This window comes from Podarcis erhardii, assembly GCF_964252035.2.
Source record: "Podarcis erhardii genome assembly, chromosome: 8".
NCBI lineage: Eukaryota > Metazoa > Chordata > Lepidosauria > Squamata > Lacertidae > Podarcis > Podarcis erhardii.
In genome coordinates, this window is record NC_138499.1 from 43,333,055 (window position 1) to 43,357,190 (window position 24,136).

Below are 24,136 nucleotides of genomic sequence, written 5' to 3' on the forward strand. Positions count from 1 at the left end.
TTAGCTTTGTAGCCAATTGAAACAAACAAACAGCCCATAATTTATATAAATTCCACTATTCATGCAACAAGGAAGGGTAAGAAATCACGGCATAATTCAGCGCCACGTAGAGATGGAAAGAGTACCCTTAAATCTGACAAGATTATTTTATTGTTTCCTCAGTGTTCTACTGTGCCACTTCACATAAGATTAATTTCCTGCAGTGAAGACACTTCTATGTAGGAAACTGCAGAAATCATAGGTGAAGACTGATCACAGGTGACAAATCCATGTGCAACTATTTCATTATGCACACTGTGCTATGTGTGTGGTAAAATATCTGTCAGATATTTAATGCAGGGTGAAGCAGACCCCAGCCTTCCTGTGCTCCGAAGAGCACAAAATGCTATTAATAGCAACTCTGCTTCTGAATAGATGTGGATAAAAGCTGAATGAATTTGCTACCAGGAAAGGCCTTGCCTCTTTCATGTTAAGGTTGGTTGTATTTTCTCTCCTCCCACTCAGGAATTTAAAGGTTGCCTTCCGGTTCTTGCATTACTTTTATCCACAACATGTACTCTGCTGGAGGAACATTTCAGGCAGGCACGTGGAGCCACCTGTCACTCGTGTTGGACAGTAGCTGCTGAATGAACGTCACAGCCTATGAAGTCAAGGCACATGCTCAACCTACATTTCTCCTCATGGATAATTAATAAGTGTTCTTGGTAGAAAAAAGGTTATTTATACCCTGCCTCTCACTTGCATGTCAGTGAAATCTCACATGTAGGCAATTATGGGATACTGTCATGAGCACCCAGAGATGCCTGCTCTCAGTGGAAAATAAAAGCCTTCAGGAATTTGCTTTCTTTTTTTAGCACTCCACTAGGGACTAGCTGATGATATCCAATTGCAAAGCTCACGTGGAGTTGGGAAGTACGAAGGATGTTGCAGATGTGAAACTTTAGTTTAGAGCCGTGCTTAGAATAAATGAGTGCATCTTGTCTGACGGTTCTCCTTCCAGATTTTCAAGGAATAGGTTGTGTACAGGGCTGATGTGGCCTCAATGGCTAGAAATGTCCTTTACCAGCTGTGCCTGGTGTGACAGTTGCTACTGTTCCTGGACTGAGAGAGCTTGACCGCTGTAGTTCAGGTACTGCTGACTTCAAAATACCATTGCCATTATCAGAGAACAAGGGAGGTGTTCATGGTGAGTCCTGCACCTCTTTAAAAAGAAAAAAGGGGGAAATGCACTGCACATTACCATCCCTTTTGAATGAACTTACAGGGCCTTACAAAAAGTGAGTGCTGCCATACTCACATCCCAATAGATAAAACCTCTGTTTTCTTCAATGAAAAACACAGATTCCCTCAGCTCAAAATTCCAGAATGTCTATTATCTCCTCTTAGTGCAGAGTAACCAGAGGACTTTGGGTTGCAGAACTGTCTGTGTCAGTCTCTATCTCCCTCCTGTCCTGTCACATCATTTCTTAGAGTTTCATTTCTTATAAGCAGCATGCGAAAAAGGAAGGTTGCATATTTCAAAAATGATTATCAAACTACCGTATTTTTCGCTCTATAAGACGCACCAGACCACAAGACACACCTAGTTTTTGGAGGAGGAAAACAAGAAAAAAAAAAATCTGAATCTCAGAAGCCAGAACAGCAAGAGGGATCGCTGCGCAGTGAAAGCAGCAATCCCTCTTGCTGTTCTGGCTTCTGGGATAGCTGCGCAGCCTGCGTTTGCTCCATAAGACGCACACACATTTCCCCTTACTTTTTAAGAGGGAAAAAGTGAGTCTTATAGAGCAAAAAATACGGTATATAGATCTGATCTTCATTTGTATGTGCTGACAACAGTACTGCTTTGATAACTACAGAAAATATTACTGCAAGTTTTCAAAGGTAAAACAAAACATATTGTTCTTTATAAAACTTTGGAGTACGCATGTTAAAAAGGTGACATCTAGTGGTAGTATCAAATATTGGCAATGCTTACAATCCTAGCTGCCCAGTTTCTGTGATATTTCAGTCTTTTCTTCCTCTCCTTCTAATTAGAAAAGGTAAATTGATCAGATTGACGTCTTAAGCACTGCTTACCCCTCTTCAAGTGTTCCAAATGGGGTTAATTAAACACATGATAGGTAGGCAGTGGGAATGAGCGAGTTAATTCTTGTCTAGTGTTAGGAGCCTATCTTCAGTGGGGAAACTTTTCTATCTGTGGGGGCTCCACACACATTTTTTTGTTGGTTATAGTCATGCTTAGGTATTCACCTACACACATAGGGTGTTAAAATAGAAATGAGAGCAAAGGCACTCATGCAAGTCCTATCCCCAACACCTTTGGGCACACAAAGCGCTTGTCAGACCTTTGTGTATTTACCACTAAGATCTGAAAAGGGTTTTAAAGTGTGTTCCGTTGAATCTCCCTGAAATCAAAACCCTGATAGCACATGGGAAGAGTAAAAAAAAGTATGACAAGTGGGGTGCTGCAGGGTTCTGTCCTGCACCCATTGTTGTTCAGCTTCTTCATAAATGAAATAATTGAAGGGATGTTCATCAAATTTCCAGGTGACAGCAAACTGGAAGGGGTAGCTAATGCCTCAGAAGACAGAAATAGGATTCAAGGTGACATTAAAAGACTGGAGAACTGAGTCAAAAGTAACCAAATGAATTTCAATATGGACAAATACAAGGTTCTGCACTTAGGCTGGAAGAACCAGCAGCAAAAATATAAGATGGCTTGCCAGTAGTACAGTGGTACCTCAGGTTACATACACTTCAGGATACATACACTTCATGTTACAGACTCTGCTAACCCAGAAATAGTGCTTCAGGTTAAGAACTTTGCTTCAGGATGAGAACAGAAATTGTGCTCCGGCGGCACGGCAGCAGCGGGAGGCCCCATTAGCTAAAGTGGTGCTTCAGGTTAAGAACAGTTTCAGGTTAAGAACAGACCTCCGGAACGAATTAAGTACTTAACCTGAGGTACAACTGTATATGTGAAAACCTTCTGGTTTTCCATTGCATCCTCCCCAGTCAGTGAGCTTTGTATACTCATGCATACTGAGTATGCTTAGTCCTCACTGTGACGTTTGGGTCCCCACCCATTCTAAGGTTTTCTTTTTCCTATTCTTTTTTTTAAAGTAGTTTTTAGTGCCTCTGCAAAATCTTGTGCTGGGTTCTGCTTCCAGGCTCCCCACAGGCATTTGGTTCGCCAATGTGAGAACGGGATGCTGGACTAAGAAGGGCTCTCCTTTCGTCGCAGGTTCCGCATTGGCCCGGGGAGCGGGCCGGCGCGCGCTTCCTTCCTCGCGCCTGCCCGCCTTTCCAACCCACGCGAGCGTGAGCGGCGCGCGCTCCCCCCCGCCCCCCGCCGCCACCCGCGCGACACGGAGTTCTGCAGTTCCCCTTCGTCACGCCGTGGAGCCCCCCCCCCCGCGCGCGCGCGCCAGCCCGGGCACCCCGCACTTTCCCTCCACCGCCGCAGTCCGAGAGAGACCTGCTGGTGGGAGGAGGCAGGTCTCGGGAAAAGAACAAGAGCAGCAAGCCGAGCGGAGAGAAAGCGGCTAGGGATGCCCGGACGGCAACCGCTCCCAGCCTGCGGCAGGATGGCGAGGCGGGCAGCGTCGGCCAAGGAACCAGCAGCGGGGGCTTCCGGTGGGCTGAGAGGACCCGGAGCCAAACGGCAGCAGCTTCCCCTCAGGAGGCGTTGCTGAAACACCTCTCCTTCCCGCCTCACAGGGGGAGCGCCAAGTTCGGACTGCAGGGAGGGACCACAGCGACACCCCCTCCCACACTTTCCTCAGCGTCTTTCACCTGCGTCATGAAGCATCGCCCTCCTCCCTTCGCGGCTGCGGGCGCTCGCCCTTTTCCTTGACGCCTCCCTTTGGGGTGGCGCGCGCTGCCCCCTTCCCGCCTTCCGCTCCGTTCTGTGCCCCCCCCCCGCCGCGCCGGACCTTCTCTCCCTCCCCAGGTTGGCCCATCCTGTGTGGGATACCCTCGCCCCGCTGACCATGCCTGGGAGTCCGTCCCCGCTGGTGGGGCTCCCTGCTCTCCCGAGGCCTCGCTCTTGGCTTCGTGGTCTGTCTTAGCAGCTGGTTTGGCTTGGCATCCAGTCCGTGGGCAGCCTGCTTTTTCTTTATTTTTATTTGGGTGGGGGTGGGGTTTGCACCTTCAAGCCTGGGAAGCGCAGCCGCCACTTGCAGCCGGGGGGAGGGAGGGGGGTGGCCTGCCTCTCTGCCCCGGAATAGGAGGATGTCTCTCTTCACCAAGGCGCTGCGAGTCTCCAACCGCTCGATTTTCGTCTTCCTCTTCTTCTTTTCCTTCTCCTCCTCTTGCCTGTATTTCATTTATGTGGCTCCCGGAATAGGTAAGAAGGGATCCCCGGCTTGCGTTTTTTCAAGGTCGGTGGGTGGGATTAAAGGGCATGTCGTTCCAAAACGGCTCCAAGGATTCACCAGGGACTTGGTTCATTCATACATGTGCACATGCGTGTTTTTTCTTTCCTCCTCACATGCGATTCTCCATTGAAAAACATTATGTTTGAGATTGTACTAGGAGCTGATGATCAAAAAGTCTATGTTGTTTGATCTTGTGGTGGCTGATCTCACACTTGCCAGTCATTATTACCTGATGCTGCAGGTGTTGAGTGAGCAATGCACAAGTGTGAACTCATAAATTGACATGCTACACTGATGCAGTTTCATTGTGTTGGGTGAATGGCAAAGCATACGGTGGTCAAACATTCCTGTGTGTACACAGTCAATAAATGCATTTTGGAAGTACATATGTTTTCAAAGGGATGGATTGTTCTTGTCCTTGTGTTGTGAGAGATGCACACTTGTCTGTTATAACATGCTATTACAGGAGTAGGGCTTCTAACAAAAGAAAATACCAGTTTTACCTGCATTCCGTTTGGTAATTCTAGTTGGTGATGAAATCAGATCCACTCTTCTGCTCATTATGACACTTGAATATATAAGACTTGTGAGATATGGGAGCGTGTTGGACAGCGCTTGTGACATAGTTTCTAATGAGAACAGCCCATGCAAATATGCTGAGAGAGCTTTGGACAATTTTACATTTTATTTCTATAAAGCCTGAGTTCTCAGCCTTTCCACACAAATACTCTATAGCAGTCATTTAAAAACAATTCCTCCTGCGAAAAATATTGTGGCCACATCTACTACATTAATCCACTTGTAGATGATTTGAAAACTTCCCTTGGTCCAAATTACAACAGCAAGATTACTGGGTGGGGTTCCATTTAGATCTCTCATAACTCCTGTTTTAAAACAGCTGCACTGGTTGCCATTTCACTTCTGGACTCATTTCAAGGTACAGTCGTACCTTGGTTGCCGAATGCCTTGGAACTCATATGTTTCGGCTCTTGAACGAAGTGAGTGTTCCGGTTTTGGGAAGCTGAACATTTGGCGTGGCTTCTGCAGCTTCTAATTGGCTGCAGGACGCTCATGCAGCCAATCGGAATCCGCGCCTTGGTTTTTGAATGGTTCTGGGAGTCAAACAGACTCCTGGAATGCATTCTGCTCAAGAACCAAGGTACGACTGTACTCTCATTAGTTCCTAAATTCCTAAATCAGGGGTGGTGCATCCCAATTCACTACTTGAGGTGAAATGGGAAGTTCCAATTTGCCTTGCTGCTGCTGCTGCTCCTGGCACCACCTACTTGGCTCCTGTTGTCCTATCTGCTCTGCTGCCACCACGCGCCCTGCCTCATCTGACATGGGCAGAGAAATGGCACAATTTTGGGAAAGATCTTGCCCCAAATGGCTTCAATTTTGCCCCAATTCAGCACCAATGGTGGAAGTGGCAGGGCAGAGAGGCTTCTGCTGCCTGAAGCAGTTGCTTCACCTGCCCCATCTGGGCCAGCTCTGTCCTAAACGACTTGGGCACTAAATACCTGAAAGACCACCTCCTTCCCTACAGACCCCCTTCAGGTGTTAAGATCAACAGAGGGGCCATATTGGTTCCGGATGTAGTCCCCCAAGAGAGGACATTCTCTGTAGCAGCGTCTAAGTTGTTGAACTATCCACAGAGGTGCATCCAGCATCTTCATTGTACAGCTTTTGGTGAGTGCTGAAAGCATACCTGTTTAACCTGGCTTTTGACATATTAGATGAGGGTATTTTTAAAGAGGTGGTGCGCCACTCTCTCCTTAAAGGCAATTGCTTTCTCTCCCTTCTCCAGTGAAGTATTTGTCACTCCCTGGATCCACCCTGTCAATCCCCTACGGCAGTATTGGCCAAACTTGGGTCTCCAGCTGTTTTGGGACTACAGTTCCCATCATTCCTGACCACTAGTCCTGTTAGCTAGGGATGATGGGTGTTGTTGTTCAGAAACAGCTGTAGACCCAAGTTTGGCCAACACTGCCCTAAGGCTAGCTCTAAGAAGCTAAGATGGGCCACCTTCTCACAGTACATTAATCTAAACTGATCCAGTATAGATGGAACGGATAGTACTCTAGTTGCCTCCATTGGACTGGCTCCAACTCTGACTCTAGTCACCAATCCTCCTGTGTACCTGAAATACTAAGGTGATCTACATGCCCCACAGTAATGGCAAGGGCATTCAGGAGTGATTGTTTTGGTGGTTCTACTTCTCATCATTCTACAGTGAGACAAGAGCCTTGAAAGGGGCACCAGCCATGTCAGTCAGAAAATCCCCCAGGGCACTCAGGAATCCATCTGGTTCCATTGGTCTCTGAGGGTGAACTAACCCTTGCGGAGTGGAGTTACTACATTTAGCTCACCCAGAGAATGATCCACCCATGACAACAGACTAACAGCAAGCCCACAACCTGCTCAGTGGCAAGACTAGGTTGAGAGTATGCCCACCCACATTTGTTGGACCACTGATGCAGTGAGACAGCCCCATGGTTGTCACAGAGGCCATGTGGTCCTTAGCTGGCCCATTTGTGGCAGCCTTAGCCTGAATATTAAGTTTCCCAACACCACCATGAAAGGGTTCTCCAGCACCACATGTCAGACAAGCTCTGTGAGTTTTGTTAGGAAGGTTGAAGAGCAGTGGGGTGGATGGCACACAAAAAAACCCCCTCTCTGGCCCAACACCACAAATTAGACTACATAAACTACCTTCAAACAGAAGTGATTACTTCATATGCTTCTTGGTACAATTAAGTAGGAAATCTGGAAATAGATTTGGATATGAACTTGTCTCAAAAAGGGAGAATATAAAATTGAGAAGATCCTATATGATTTAGGATGTATCAGTATTCATGATAGTGCATAGTATTCAGTAGGAAAATGAATCTTTTCTGGCGTAAGTCCTAATATTTACTTGCACTGAACTTTCATATTGTGGAATGACTACCTATTTTTACAATCAAGTTCACATTTCTTTATACAGCACCCTTTAATTACTAATTGAACAAAATTGATTTCACGTTGGTTTCAAAGGGAATATGTTTCCTTAGAGGATGTCTGCCTGTGGATTAAACTACAGTGCAGTGGTGCAATAACAAGTTTAATTGATTTAAGTAACAATAATCTAGTTGTGAAAGCCTCATGACTTTATGATACCTCCTTACCTTTTCTTTGGTTCTGATGTGTGATTTGGTTACCATATTGAAGTGTTTTACTGTGGTAACTAAGGAAGAAATTCATTGTAGTGCTATGGCAAAAGTTCTATCAGCACAAGCGTTTCAGTTTGCCAGATGGAATGATCCTCTGTCTCCTCCCACTGTGTGCTGTTCTGGGGGTTCTCCTGACCCCCTCAAATTAATTTGAGGTGTGTGTACAGGGGGCTCACAGGGGAAAGGGGGGAAAGCCCTGTCACACTAATGGAAGTCCTTGTGCAGGCTTCCATTCACGTGACTCGTGAGTTGAATCCGGACCTAAATTTGTTTACATTCAGGATAATAATTCTGTATTACAGGATATCTAAAATGACATGGACCAAACTTACACATGTCCAACTAGTTTATGTGATAGTTTGCATTCTTGATACTAGCATTGACATTTCAGCTAGCTGAAAACACAGTTTGAGTTCTTCTTACAATTTATGTTACAACAAAGGCTGCTTTGGGTAAATAATATTTTTATGTACAGTCGGGTCTGATTCATATCCAGCTTTTGCATGGTTGTTCTGTGGCATGCCAGTAGCCACATAAATCAAGCAACAATGTGTTTTTTCCACTTGGGAAGAGAAAATGGCATAAGCAGAAATCATGACAGCGGGTTGGCAAACTTATTATGCAGGTTTCCCATAAGCATCTGGTTGACCACTGTGAGAGCAGGATGCCAGACAAGATGGACCCATTGGCCTGATCCAGCAGGCTCTTTTCATATTCTCATGTTTCCTCATTATAATGTAACTGTTGTATCATGATACAGGGGCATGCAGAAGCACATCTGATGGTATGGCTCTCTTCTCTGCTTGCATATACCGTATTTTTCGCTCTATAAGATGCACTAGACCATAAGACGCACCTAGTTTTTGGAGGAGGAAAACAAGAAAAAAAATATTCTGAATCCCAGAAGCCAGAACAGCAAGAGGGATTGTTGCGCAGTGCTCCCTCTCACTGTTCTGGCTTCTGGGATAGCTGTGCAGCCTCTTCAGGGCAGCGGGATGAAGGCTCCCCGCTGCCCTGAAGAGGCTGCGCGCGGCTAAGCCAGAAGCTAGAACAGCGAGATGGAGCGCTGCACAGCGATCCCTCTCACTGTTCTGGCTTCTGAGATAGCTGCGCAGCCTGTATTCGCTCCATAAGATGCACACACATTTCTCCTTACTTTTTAGGAGGGAAAAAGTGCGTCTTATAGAGCAAAAAATACGGCATATTATTTGACAGAACGTGCCAGCATTGTCAATGCTGACTGCATCCATCACTTGTTAAAACAGAGAGATGCCAGATGTCAGGCTTATAAGTAATTCCTCCTTCTTCTTTCTTCCCTTTGCATAAAGTAAGTTCAAAAATATATTACCATGTTCTCATATTTAATTGATTTTTTTCAGAGTTAGTGAAGAAAAAGACAGGTACTCTACACTGAATATTGAACTTTGTACATTTCACTTCCAACTATTATTGAGGTCCCACAGCTTTCCCCCCCTTTTTTCAGTGCCTTAATTCATATTTGGCAATGACTATATATATTATTATATTATATTTGTCAATCATGTAATTGTGCAATAATGAGTAACATTTATAGTTTCAGTTTCAAATTGAAGCCAATTTTGAATGATTTTTCATCTCTCAACAGCAAATACGTATCTATTTATGGTTCAAGCACGAGGTATAATGCTGAAAGAAAATGTGAAAACAATAGGGCATATGATCAGGCTGTACACTAATAAAAATGCTACTTTAAATGGCACAGGTAAGAACGTTATGCTTTTCATTTTTTAATCTTATAACATTTTCATAACCATCTGTTGAGTGAATCGTAGATTACAATGCATTTGTTTATTGTAAAAATTTCTAAAATGCCCTTGAAATAGATCCTAGTATAGCATATAATAAGATTGGAATAAGAATAGAATAAGAGCAGCAAGAATAGAACCCAATAAATGCAAAACATAAAAGAATACAAACTAAACAACAGCAGCTGAAAACAAACAAAGACAAACTAAAGACAAATGTAACCCTTTTAAAATGTCCAGACAATCAGAAAAACCTTAATCTGGCACCAAAAACATTGTAATGTCAGAATCAGATGATTAATAGAAAGGAAATTGTTGATGGGAGCTAGACATTTTGATTCCAGCACACTAATTTGACTGCAGGTTTGTTTCTGGGCTGAATTCAAGGAACTGGTGTTAACCTGAAAGTGGTTTGGGGTCTGGGAAATCTAAGGACTGCCTTGTTCTGTATGTTTCTCCCAGCATTCACCAATCATCACCTGAGGCTCTGCTCCAGATCTCTTGAAGTTGTGAAGCACAGCTGATGGCAAACTGGGCTAGGGTATTCCACTTTGTTAATCAGGCCATATCGCCATATGGTTTCAGGCAGTTGTTGAAACATGATTGTTCAAAAAGGACGTGGCTGATTATTTTTTTGTTCTGCCTGGCTGTTCTGAAATTATTATTGTGCTGTGGGCTTTTGGGGGTGGGGATTGTTTTTCACATAGGGATTGTTTTTTATCTTAGAATCTTAGAGCTATAGAATTGTAGCTTTGGGAGGAACCTCGAGGTTCATCCAACCCCCTACAATGCAGGAATCATAGCTAAAGAATACCTGACAAATGGCTTCTCAACCTCTGTTTAAAAAACCTCAATGAAGGAGAATCTATCACCTTCAGACGTAACTTTTCCCACTGTTGAACAGCTCTTACCATTGGAATGTTCCTCCTAACATTTAGTTGGGATCTCCTTTCTTGTAATTTGAATCCATTGGTTTGGAACACCAGAAAATATGCTTGCTACATCTTCCATGGGACAGCCCTTCAGATATTTGAACATGGCTATCATATCACCTCTCAGGCTTCTATTTTCTAGGCTAACCGTACTCAACTCTCTCAACCATTTTTCATAAGGCTTAACCATTTTGGTTGCTATCCTTTGTACACATTCCAGCTTGTTGATATTCTTTTTAAACTGTGGTGCCCAGAACTGGACAAAGTATTCCAGGTAGAATACTGCTATAGTCAGTAATAATATTTTATTAATTCTAATTCTGTGTTCTACAGTATTAGCTACCCCTCCCAGTTTGGTGTCGTTGATGTCAAAATGCCTTCATCCAAGTCATTTATAAATATATTGAACAACATCATGCTCAGGACATAACCCTTTATCACTCCACTGGCGTTCTTGAAATACTGTTTTTCTATTGTATCTTTCTGAGTTCCTCAGAAAGTATATGAGAGAGATGTTTTAAAATTAAATAATATGCAGATGGCAATGCTACCTTATAAACATAGAAACAATTGTGTTTTTTCTTTCTCTTTTAAATTGAAATTGTATTTTTTTCTATGAAGATTACCCTGAAGGCAACAATTCAAGTGATAACCTTGCACAAACTGTGATGTACCTTCCAGAAAATTTCACTTATTCTCCTAGCCAACCTTGTCCGGAAAAGTTGCCCTACATGAGTAAGTTCACATTGACATATGATCTGTTTTGCTACAGATTGCTTTGAAATAGTCTCTTTCAATAAAATGTATTGAAATTATTTCCTAGATGAGTATGGATATAATTTATATTAAAACTATTTCTTAGATGAATATGGTTATAATTTATATAACTAGAATCCTCAAAGTAGAAGAAAAACAGGTTAGATTTATTTATTTTTAATAAACAGAAAACTGTTTAGTAGAAAAATAAGTTTTGGAAGTTCATACCACAGTTCAGAGCTGGCTATGAGAATGCATTTTTTGAAAGCAGTGCATTCAGGTGCAGTGTTCTTTTCAGTTAGAGGATTCTGTCATCTTGCAGGAGAGAACTTTTACCCATTGCTGCATTTAACCGCAATTTATTTTATTTATTAATAAAAACATTTACCGTATTTTTCGCTCTGTAAGACGCACCAGACGATAAGACGCACCTAGTTTTTGGAGGAGGAAAGCAAGAAAAAAAAAATATTCTGAATCCCAGAAGCCAGAACAGCAAGAGGGATCTGGCTTCTGGGATAGCCTCTTGCTGTTCTGGCTTCTGGGATAGCCGCCGAAGCCTCTCCCGGGCAGCTGCCCTCTGTTCCTTCCCCCACCTCCCACAAAAACCAGGCAAGAGCCGTGAGCTCTTTAAAGGGAGTGCGGCTTTTGTGGGCTTTTCTACGAGGTGGGAGAAGCCCTGTCAGCATGCCTGTCAGCATTCGCTCCATAAGACGCACACACATTTCCCCTTACTTTTTAGGAGGGAAAAAGTGTATCTTATAGAGCGAAAAATACAGTATAAACCACTATTCATGAAAAATATCAGAGTGGTTTACAAAAGTTATATGTAAGGAAGGCCATACAGTGAAAACCATATGATTTATTTATTTTCAATCAGAAATCAGCTAATTATTATGGAAATTGCCTGATGGAATAGAAAAGTTTTCAGCCCACTTTTCAAGATTGAAACATTCTGAAATAGAATGATCCTGTTGAATCTCTATTGGAAGAGTGTTCCACAAGACTGGGCCAATGACACTAATAGCTTGAACTCAAATGGGGACTGCAAAGGAAGATCCCTGCTTAAGGGGGTTGCAGTTGGTGGCAATAAACTTTTGGAAGCTCTGAGGTGGATCCAATTCTAGCAGGGCTTGCATTTGGTGCCAAACATTAGAAATGTCAAAGAAAAATAAGGAGTGCTCTTAAAGGCTCCCAATTGTTCCGTTTGTACCTGCCCCGCACTTAATTTGGCCAGTATTTCAGAGGTTCCCCATGCCTGACCTATGGTGTTTATATATTTTAATCACAGTAGTGTTTTATTTTAAGTGATAATTATGAATAACTTCAGGTTTGTTTTTTAAATTCACATTAATACTTCATTCTTGTCACAACCCAGGAGGCTTTATTGATGTCAATATGAGTGAAATTGGTTTGGATGAAATTCAGAAGATATTTTCAAAAGATTTAGACATTGAACCAGGTGGTCATTGGAGGCCCAAGGACTGTAAACCACGGTGGAAGGTGAGGTGAAGGTGAAGATGATATTTTCTTAACGTCTAAAAATACTTCTTAAATGTTTCAGTCTATGTGCAGCATGATCTAATAAAGCTAGGTGATTTTTTCAAAGTCTTGGCATGGTTTTTCTTTTGCAATACTGGAACACATCTTCAAAATGATATAAAATATATATGTTAAGTATATGTGTAATTTGTGTTTTTCAGACCAGAAGCTGACATTGAAATGTAGTTTAAAAGTAATACTGTATGTATGATAGATGCAGGGTAACAAATACACACATACTCATACACACATACTCATTGTATTTGAAGGTTGCAATACTCATTCCTTTTCGGAATCGCCATGAACATCTTCCAATATTTTTCCGACACCTGATACCAGTGTTACAAAACCAAAGGCTGGAATTTGCTTTTTATGTTGTTGAACAGGTGAGCGGCTTTATATTTGTTTTAGAATGAATTCAAATATATTATTGTAAATAATGCATTGTATCTATGTTAATCATGGTTTCCAAGGTGGAATCTACACACATATAAAAAACGCTATGAAAATGCTTTTTTAAAATAAATGTTTTAAAATAAATGTCACCATCTAGTGCCAGATTTGTATATTGCACTTTACAACACATTTAAAACGTTTTATTTACAGCTGTGTAGCTGAGTCCCAGGTGGCGCTGTGGTCTAAACCACTGAGCCTAGGGCTTGCCGATCGGAAGGTTGGCGGTTCAAATCTCCACGATGGGGTGAGCTCCCATTGCTCGGTCCCAGCTCCTGCCAAACTAGCAGTTTGAAAGCACGTCAAAGTGCAAGTAGATAAATAGGTACCACTCCAGTGGGAAGGTAAACGGTGTTTCAGTGCGCTGCTCTGGTTTCGCCAGAAGTGGCTTAGTCATGCTGGCCACATGACCCAGAAAAACTATCTGTGAACAAACGCCAGCTCCCTCGGCCAGTAAAGCGAGATGAGCGCCGCAACCCCAGAGTCGTTCAAGACTGGACTTAACTGTCAGGGGTCCTTTACCTTTACCTTTTAGCTGAATCCCAAGAAATATTACTCTTGCAAGGTTTGGGCAAAATTCCTTAAAATGTTTCCTTTAATCAGGTGAATTAAAAACTAATTATTTTGCTTCAAAAGATTGCATCTTAGTTTATATAATTTTAACTGTGGCATTGCATATCTGGTTTTGTGGGTTGTTCCAAATCAGCTGTGATCACTCAGTCAGTAGAGCATGAGTCTCTCTCAGGGTCATGGGTTCGAGATCGGCATTGGGCAAAAGATTCCTACATTGCAGTGGGGTTGGACTAGATGACCCTCGTGGTCCCTTTCAACTCTACAATTTTATGAATATATCATACTATGACTTTAACAATGTTTCTGCTACTCTGCAGTTAGAAGAGGAATGTAGCCAGGGGTGCCAACTTGATTAAAATATTTGGGCGGGGGGCCCAGGTAAGCCCCGCCCTGTTCAATCAATCACATGACATGTCATGCACACCATTCAAATTGCAATGCCCATCAACTTTGGGGGGCTTGGCCTTCTCAAATATTTTATTGGGGGGGGGGAACGTTTGCTATGAAGTAGCAAACATTATATATTAAGAAAACTTTTTATGTTAAAGTTTTGTATATATCTAGCTTATGTCAATAGTCAATCCTTTTATGTCAGTTCTTATTTAACACATTTACAGCACTATCCTAACCATATTGCCTAGAAGTGCCATAGAATTCAAAGGGGCTTAGTCCTGGGTGAGGATTACAGTCTTAACGTCTTGTTTTTTCCTCTTATTAAGACTGGAACACAGCCATTTAACCGAGCAATGCTCTTCAACATTGGTTTTAAAGAAGCCATGAAGGATGGTGACTGGGACTGTGTAATTTTTCATGATGTGGATCACTTACCTGAAAACGATCGAAATTATTATGGATGTGGTGAGATGCCACGACATTTCGCCGCAAAGCTGGACAAATATATGTACATGTAAGTAATGAATTCAATTAATTTGTGATTGTAGAAAATTCATTCTGAATCTCTATAGTTATAACCAATGTTTACAATTAGACAAAGCTTTGCGATTAGGAAATGGCACAACATTGGAAAATAAATATTTAAGTCAGTCATTCCTCCTGCTGTCCCACAAGTATGGGTTAAATTTAGTACTACTAGACATTCCTTGAAACAGTATAAAACAGAAAAGTTAGTATTTGTGTATAACAAAAGTTAAGCAGTTCATGCAGACGATCTATGGATTAAAAGGCTCATGCATTCCATATAACTTCCATATATGACTATGGGTTTTTAAGCTTTGGCATAGAATTTGGTAATTATAAATATGGATATGGCAGTGAAAAAGTTTTGGACTGTAACTACTTTGAGGTACATCTCATATCTCAAAAGTTCAGCATTAACTTGCAAATGTGAAGGTTTTAAAACACGTTTAATTGACAAAATGCGTACAGTTTTATTACCTAGCCCTTCTACTGAGGCAGTTTCCTTTCTATGAAATTGGGCTTTCTAAGATGTTTCCTTGTTAACCTTATTGACATGTATTGCATTGGCATAGCTATGTAGTTACGTTGTGCAAATAGGCTGAAAGTCACTCCCTATCATTCTTTGACAAACAACCCTCCCATAATAAAACTTGCTTAATAGATGAAATCACAAAAAACTATCTCTTCTCAGTGATGTATGCACTTCTGACTAAATTTCTCCCTTACCTAAAAACCTGTTCCCGTAGCTTAATCTCGCAATGGCCACGGCAGATTTAGTTTCTATCTTCTAAAGCTCCTGGTCTTTGTGATTCAGCTGCCCATTTACTCCATGGCTGTCTTTTATTCCTATGGCTCTCAGCCTACATTTTCCCTCACACCTTGCATATGTTTATTGCTCAGCTGCTTTATATCATACCTCCTTGCTTTTATTTTCTTGCACTTTACAGATAGTCACTGCTTTTGTCTAGAAAAAATACAGCATCAAAAGATTATGGCTGGGTTCTATAGGTGCACACCCAATATGATTTTTGCTTCCTCCCCTATGCTTTGTAAAGTAGATTCTCATGCCATATCACAACCTGCTTTTGAAAGTCTCTTTATTTTTGTTTTAAATATATTATTATGTGAATAGGGGCTGCTCCTAAAACATCATTTGGTTTCATGGAGCTAGTTGTGCCCATATTTTCAAAGCTTTATTTTACACTTGTATGCCTAAATCCAACCTCCTGACTATGTGGTTAGTGTTTTCCTTGTGTGATTTCTATGAGATGGTGTCTTTGTACACAGCTGTAAGATGACCTTATAGAAATACACTTGGCTTCTGCCTTTATTGAATTGATTTAACAAAATTGTGAAGGCTTTGATTTTAAAAGGTATATTCATTTCTTCAGAAAGGTTAATTGTTTGTCAAATGTGGAAAGTTGTAGGAAGAAATAATTATTTTTACCTAAATGCACTAAAGAAAATGAAATTTGCCTGCTGTCATTTTCAGTCTTCCATACAATGAGTTCTTTGGTGGTGTAAGTGGACTAACAATAGAACAATTCAAAAAAATCAATGGATTTCCAAATGCTTTCTGGGGATGGGGTGGAGAAGATGATGATCTCTGGAACAGGTGAGTGTTTATAGAATGTATAGGTTGATCGCCTAGATGGAAGTGACTTTCAAGTTATCTTCTGGCATTGAGATAGAAGATTTATTCAGATGTGCAGGTGCCTATTAGACACTTGCAAAATAGTATCTAACAGTCATTTAACATCATGCTAATTCCTGTCACTTTAATGGCACATCAAAGCATTTTCTATTATTTGTTATTAAAATTTATATGATGCCCTTCATTATAAAGCAATCTGAGGATGGGGCACAACACACAACATTCTACATACAAGGCATCCTATTAGGCAGTCCAGATGGTAGTCTCTTTTAAAGAACTTCAAAGAAACATAACTAGGATAAGGATAAGTTTTAAAAGTGAAGTAAACTCAGTATATGTTTTGGAGAATTTTCTTTAGTTAATAAGTAGGCTATAAACAAAAGAAATGTCTCCCCTGCTCATGTTTTGAAAAGTATGACTGGATCTGCCTGATGGAACTGATGCCAGCATGTTGGAAAACTCTTCCGTTCTTCTGCGTGTTCCTGCTGTCTCACTATTGTTTTTCCAGTTTGCAGTTGCAGTTAATTGGAAGATGTGTGTTTTTAAAGACTCTTGCCAATGTTTCTGTCATGACATTTCCTCTTTAGTAGGTTGTCTAAAAACATTTATGTGAATTTCAGTATAATCTGAGAGCGAACACGTAAATCAAAGTTTATTACCCTTCCCTAACAGCTTAAAAATAAATAAAAATAAAGACATACATGTTCTGTATAGGTCAGAGACAAACAGACATGTTGCAGGATGAGTCTTGCACATTCAGATGTTTTGCATAGCTGACCAGATAAGCTATGTTCAGTTTTAAAATGTCTGACTGTAGTGAATATCTCAAAGATACCTTACATCCACAAGATTTACTCCAATTTGTGCAAATTGTTCGTAGGATTGCAACCACAGTCAAAATGGCTTTACAAATCTTAAGTTTTTCTTACACATGTTAACCTTTTCAATTGTAGGGTTCACTATGTAGGATACAACGTATCAAGACCAGAAGGAGAGCTAGGGAAGTATAAGTCTATTCCTCATCATCACCGAGGAGAAGTTCAATTCTTAGGACGGTAAGAAAAATGGCTTAGTGTCAAAATGCTCACAGGAGATTTTGTTTTCGGCATATTATGCTGTTAGCTGCAAAACATAACAGTTGCAACTATTCAGTGTGGTATAGTGGTTAAGAGCGGTAGACTCCTAATCTGGGGAACCGGGTTCGCGTCTCTGCTCCTCCACATGCAGCTGCTGGGTGACCTTGGGCCAGTCACACTTCTTTGAAGTTTCTCAGCCGCACTCACCTCACAGAGTGTTTGTTGTGGGGGAGGAAGGGAAAGGAGATTGTTGGCCGCTTTGAGACTCCTTTGGGTAGTGATAAAGCGGGATATCAAATCCAAACTCCTCTTCTTCATGTATATAGTTTTTTCACATGCAAAACATGTCTCAAGTTTATCATTGTTATTCCCGTTGTGATGAAGATACGATTTAAAACCCTGAATGATCACAGTTCTAATTCCTGTGGTGATCTTTCATGAGAAGAAGAGGACCTCCTCCTCTTCACATGAGTGGAACTCAAACTCACGGAGGGCTGTCAGCACAATAAAGATGGCATGACAGGACCTTCCGTGCTCTTGGGTGTGTGGACAAATATCCAAGTAGAGTTTACATCTTGAGTAACACCATGGTTGGTCTAGGATTTGAATTGGTTGGTTCTGATGTCAAAATAAGCACTAAATAGCATTAGCTTATTTTGTGTTCGCATATTCCCAGCCATAGGCCAATAGCCCATATCTGGAAGTAAGCCCCATTGAATTCAAGAGGACTTACTTCCTCATAGAGATGTATATGGTTGCACTGTTAAAGTTGTTGCGCTGGGTAAGTAATAGTATGCCATATAACCTGTAAGGTACTGTTCATATATTGTCAAAGCTTTTTTTATTTTGAATATGTTTACATTTGATAAACAATTATCTACTTGTTTGAAGGCTGAAAATCACTTTCAGATTGCAGCCATTTACAGTAAACATGACTTTCCATAGCTTTTAGCAATGCTCCTTACTTTTGCTCTCCACAGGTATAAACTATTAAGATATTCCCGAGAGCGTCAGTACATTGATGGGTTGAATAATCTGCTATATACACCTACTGTTTTAGTCAGCAAATTGTATACAAATGTAACAGTAAACCTTATGCCAGAACTAGCTCCTGTCCAAGATTATTAATGGAACAGCAGAATAAATGGATCAAACATTTGAAAATATTGATTTAAAACCGCAAGTTAAAGACATCACATCAGATATTTCTGAAGACTTAACAAAAGAAGTCAAATGGTTGTATGTATGACTATGTGCCAGTTTGTGAAAAGAAACCCGCCTAGTGGCTGCTACTTAAAATGTTTACGTCATGAAACCAACACTATTCAAGCCTTGTTTGGGCACGTTTTTCACAACAGAAACCACTCGTCTCAACTGTAATTAACAGTCGTGTTGCTTGTTTAGAAGTCAAGAAAAATCATTTTACCCAGGAAATATGCTTTCAAGAAATCACAGTTAAAATGAAGTTTTTAATATTTTTCATGTTATGTAAATATCTTTTAAATTAACAAGCTTTTGAACATGGCAGCATTCAAGAGTTCTGTATGTGCTTGAGAATACTTGTGTTCAGTCTCTTGGATTTTGTTTATTGGCATGAGATAACATGTAAGCAGTTAATTCTAGACAAAGGCTTCGATTGGTTTACAATGAAGGACCAATTTGCTGCTTATGGTTGTAAACTATTTTGAGCTCCTATATGCCTACATGCGTGATTTTACCACTAATTTTTCTGTGAATAATCCTTAATTTTTTATTCTATTTATTACTTAGGCAATGCCATGATTCCCTGATTATGCTTGAATTAATATTGTTTATGCATATTGCATGTACATTTTGGGAATCCATCAAGGATGTTATTGTGTGCCAATAGTGTTGGTATCAGATTTATGCCTAGTCAGTCTATTTATTAAGATATTGCTGCTTGTAGATTTCTTTTTAAAATAACTCCTTCCCACCTAAATGGAAAGTGCAGATATATGTGCTCATTAGAAGAGATTAATGAGTGATAATAGGAGGGGAATGATGGCAGAAATTCTTAATATGAACAGAATGAAATTTTCAGAACATTTGCCATTGGTTCAAATTTATTTACATTAAAGTCGCTGGAGCTGGGGTTACCCCAAGGGGGAATGTTTTGAAGATTTCTCACGTAATAATTGGCATTAGTGTCAAAAGCTTCTCTTTTTAAAGTTGTGTGCATTTTCTGCAACAACCTTTGACTCTTTCCTTCATGACCTCTAGAAAGAATGAGCATTCTCTGTGTTCTCTAATTTCACCAGTTTTTGTGGAATGGGTGAAGATCACCATGTTATAAGTGCTATTATTTAGTATATTCTTATATTAGTGCAGTTAATACCACGTGAAATTACTTCTTTAGAGCCTCAGCATAATTTTTTTATTATATGCTGTGCATAGTTAAACTGTGGCACTTGCTCTCTCAGGAGGCAATGATGTCCACCAACTTAGATGGCTTTAAAAGAAGATTAAACCAATGTATGGAGGAGAGGGCTGTCAATGGCTACTAGTCATGACGGCTATGCTCAACATCCACAGTTGGTGGCAGCAGTGCTTCTGATTGCCAGCTGCTGGAAACTACAAGCGGGGAGAGTGCTTTTGTGCTTGAATCCCACTTGCCGGTTTCTGAAAAACATCTGGTTGGCCTCCCTGAGAGCAGGAAACTGAACTAGATGGGCCATTGGCCTGATCCAGCAGGCTTGTCTTATGTTATGTCCTTATGTTATGTTATGATGTTGCAAGAGACACCTAAATAGTATGCAGAATTTAACTGGGCATTTTACACAGTTAAATATGAAGAGTTCTTGCTGAAAAACCAATGATGTCAGGAAGACATGATGTAAACCGGGCATTTAAAAGAGTATTTAAATTTTATCTAGATCTCTACATTGGGTGTTCTTCTTCCCCTCACCCCCAATTCATTAGTGGACTTTTACAAAGTTAAACATGCCACACGTTTACCAGATTTAATATGGCCACATTATTTGAATGCAAATGCTTAACTTTAAAATGTCAGCTTGTTGCATAACTTTTATATAGGTATATATTTATATATATATTATGCCTTCATTTTTAATCTATATATATAAAAAATCCAAGATACATTGTACATTATTTCCTGGTTGAACACACCATTCTAGAGCAGATCTTAATATGCCATGTGCCTTTAAAGTAGCATAAGACTGGAGCTGGGAGCCATTCATATTCTTTATCCATGGCCTCTTGTAAAACCCCTAAAAAGTTGAATTTGGTCTCTGGTTTCCAGTAGTTGACAATTAAGAATTTCCAATAGTTGACAATTAAAAATGCCTATATTTGGAAATATGATTTTTAAGATTAAAAAGAGAAATTATAATTAAACAAAGTAATGATAATTGTGTCACTTTGAAGTTTGCTGAGAATACTAACTTTACCCCACCCCTCTTGGTCCTTTAATATTTTGGGCTAAAATTAGAGGTAATTGATATATGGATAATAAAACATGCTTTTCCCCTTGGATGTCTGGGTCTGTTCCAGAATCTTTTTTTTTTTTTTTTGCTCTTACATTCTTTCTTTATTTTTTTTTAAAATATATTTTATTTGGGTTTTTAAACATAAATGCAAAAATAAAGAACAGTATAACAAATATCATAACATCTTTTCATAACATCCTTGGACTCCCTCACGCCTCCCGCTCCCATTTGCATCATTGTCAATTCTTGCCAGCAATTTATCATCTTGTTTACACTCTTGTGTCAAATTCATTTAAATATAATCTATAAATTCTCCAAAAGGTTTATAATTTTTTCTCAAATTTACTTATCATCTTAATTCTTTCTAATTTAGTGGTGCACAATTATTTATGATCTAGCATCCTTTCTTAACATTCAACCAAATTACAGTGTTTTTTAAAATAAATCTTGAATTTCTTCCAATCTTCTTCAACCCTCTCCTCTCCCAGGTCTCGGATTCTGCCAGTCATCTCTGCTAGTTCCATATAGTCCATCAGTTGCATCTGCCACTCTTCCAGTGTGGGTAGTTCTTGAGTTTTCCAATTCTTAGCGATGAGTATCCTTGCTGCCGTTGTTGCATACATGAAAAATGTTCGGTCCTTCTTTAACACCTTCTGGCCGACAATGCCCAGAAGGAAGGCCTCTTGTTTCTTGGTGAAGGTATACTTAAATACCTTTTTCAGCTCATTATATATCATTTCCCAGAAGGCCTTCACCCTAGGGCAAGTCCACCAGAGGTGAAAGAATGTTCCTTCATTTTCTTTACATTTCCAACATTTATTATCAGACAAATGGTATATCTTGGCAAGTTTAACTGGGGTCATGTACCATCTATATATCATTTTCATTACATTTTCCTTCAAAGCATTACATGCAGTGAAGTTCAGCCCAGTGGTCCACAACCTTTCCCAGTCCTCAAACATAATGTTATGCCCAATGTCCTGTGCCCATTTTATCATAGCCGATTTAACCATTTCGTCTTGTGTATTCCACTTTAGCAGCAAGTTATACATTCTAGATAATACCTTGGTCTTTGGTTCTAACAATTCTGTTTCTAACTTCGATTTCTCCACCTGGAACCCTAACTTTTTGTCATTTTTAAAAACTTCTTTAATCTGAGCATAATGTAACCAGTCTCGCACTTTATCCTTCATTTTCTCCAAACTCTGCAATTTCCAATTGTCTCCATCTTTTTCTAATATTTCCCAATATTTTGGCCATTTGGCCTCCATATTGGGTCTTTTTCGGGCCTTAGCTTCCAGAGGTGAGAGCCACCTTGGAGTTTTATTTTCCAATAAGTCTTTGTATTTTGTCCAGACATTAAACACTGCTTTCCTGACAATATGGTTCTTAAAGGCCTTATTGATCTTAACCTTGTCATACCATAAGTATGCATGCCAACCAAAAGCATTGTTAAAACCTTCCAGGTCCAGTACGTCAGTGTCTTCGAGAAGTAGCCAGTCTTTTAGCCAGCAGAAAGCTGCGGCTTCATAGTACAACTTTAGGTCTGGCAGGGCAAAGCCCCCTCTTTCTTTCGCATCTGTTAATATCTTAAACTTAATTCTGGGCTTTTTGCCCTGCCAGACAAATTTAGATATATCTTTCTGCCACTTCCGGAAGCACTCCGCCTTGTCCACAATCTGTAGTGTTTGAAACAAAAACAACATTTTTGGCAATACATTCATCTTAATAGCAGCAATTCGGCCTAACAAAGAAAGCTTCAGTTTTGTCCAACTGTCCAAGTCTCTCTTAATTTCAGACCAACATTTTTCATAGTTATCCTTAAATAGACTCAGATTTTTTGCTGTTATGTTTACCCCTAGGTACTTTACTTTTTTAACCACAGTTAGTTCTGTTTCTCTCTGAAACCGTTCTGACTCTGTATCTGTCAAATTTTTTCCCAACACCTTAGTTTTCTGTTTATTTAGTTTAAATCCCGCCACCCGACCAAAGTCTTGTATCAGTTGCAATACTCTTTTTGTACTAGATTCTGGCTCCTGCAAAGTCAAAACTAGGTCATCTGCAAAGGCTTTAAGTTTATATTGTTTCGCTCCGACCTGAATCCCTTCCACCAACCGGTCCCCTCTGATCATATTCAAGAGCACCTCCAGAACCGAAATGAATAACAGAGGGGAAATCGGGCAGCCTTGTCGTGTTCCTTTTTCAATTTTGAACTCTTCTGTAACCACATTGTTAACTATCAATTTGGCCTTTTGTTCTGAGTATATTGCATCAATCCCATTCTCAAAACCCCGTCCCACTCCCATTTCTTTTAAATTTCCCTTCATAAATTTCCAAGAGATATTATCAAAGGCCTTCTCCGCATCTATAAAGATTAACACTGCTTTTGTGTTTATGTCTGTTTGCAAAAGTTCCAAAATGTCAATAATGTTCCTTGTGTTAGCAAACATGTGTCTACCTGGGAGAAAGCCTGCCTGATCTTTATGAATTACTTCATTTAAAACTCTTTTAAATCTACTTGCCAAGACGTCTGCAAATATTTTGTAATCCACATTTAAAAGGGAAATGGGACGATAGTTCTTGAGTTGTGTCTTTTCAGTTTCCGATTTTGGTATCTGAAATCTTGTTAAAGAGTTGAGCTTGTATTTTTTCATGTAAACTATGTGAATTGTTAAAAAAAATGTACTTGCAGCATATCAGAGGAAAGTGTACTTAACATTATTTTACTGTTCCAGCTGTGAGATGCTCATTTAATGCACTGAAAACTAATGTTGGAAATTGTAAAGAATCATGCTATGACATTTTATTTTGCACATTAAAATGTTTGTACTTTTAAAATACATTGTCTCTTGAAATGTAGTGTGCTAAAAACTGATGTACTGTTACTTTTAGTAATATTGCGTTCATTTTGTTTGAAATACTTTTGATATAGCTTACAAAGTGTATTCCTTCAATTTCTTCTCTTTTAAAGCACAGGTTTTAGGAGAGCTCTGCATCATTATATTGTACAAAGTTTAAATGAAAAGAGGTTTTAATCTTTTGTTATTATTATTTTTCCTTAGAGTGCAATCTGACTAAGTCATATTCAGAGTAGATCCACTGAAACATGTGTTCTTATGTGAGTCATTTTTACCTTAAGTCTCTTGATTTCTAACTCAGTGCAAGCAACAACACTTAGTGCCTGGTTTTAGAAACATGCCCTTAATTACCCAATATACAATTCAGCTCATTGCTCATGCAATTTCTCTGTGCATGCACACCTAGCTATCTTCAGGTTCCTGAAGGTGCTTTTCAGGTTAGCTTTTCCTAAACTACTGGTAGTTTGATCACTGATTTTACATGGGAATACAGTGGTACCTTGGTTTTAGGACAGCTTAGTTTATGAACAGCTTG

General features: G+C 40.0%; 1 protein-coding gene across 2 annotated transcripts; it reads left to right on the top strand.

Annotated features, from left to right (window-relative positions):
* The first annotated feature begins 3,332 nt into the window (after positions 1-3,332).
* Positions 3,333-20,816, top strand: B4GALT6 (beta-1,4-galactosyltransferase 6). 2 transcript variants are annotated; one of them, XM_081873713.1, is made up of 9 exons: positions 3,334-4,348; positions 9,216-9,332; positions 10,929-11,042; positions 12,439-12,563; positions 12,872-12,988; positions 14,348-14,535; positions 16,039-16,161; positions 17,154-17,255; positions 18,257-20,816. In XM_081873713.1, the coding sequence occupies exons 1-9, from the start codon at positions 4,234-4,236 to the stop codon at positions 18,402-18,404; spliced, it is 1,149 nt and encodes a 382-aa protein (XP_081729839.1). In that variant the 5' UTR covers positions 3,334-4,233; the 3' UTR covers positions 18,405-20,816. The 2 variants fall into 2 exon arrangements, with proteins under 2 accessions (XP_081729840.1, XP_081729839.1); XM_081873714.1 differs by lacking the exon at positions 16,039-16,161 and having other exon boundaries at positions 3,333-4,348.
* Positions 20,817-24,136: the final 3,320 nt, after the last annotated feature.

What these genes read in the sequence shown, in the direction of transcription:
- B4GALT6 (XM_081873713.1), top strand. Translation starts at nt 4,234, where the DNA reads ATGTCTCTCTTCACCAAGGCGCTGCGAGTCTCCAACCGCTCGATTTTC. An exon ending in ACTGTAAACCACGGTGGAAG is followed by an intron (nt 12,564 to 12,871) that starts GTGAGGTGAAGG and finishes TTGTATTTGAAG; the next exon opens with GTTGCAATACTCATTCCTTT. An exon ending in CTGGACAAATATATGTACAT is followed by an intron (nt 14,536 to 16,038) that starts GTAAGTAATGAA and finishes TGTCATTTTCAG; the next exon opens with TCTTCCATACAATGAGTTCT.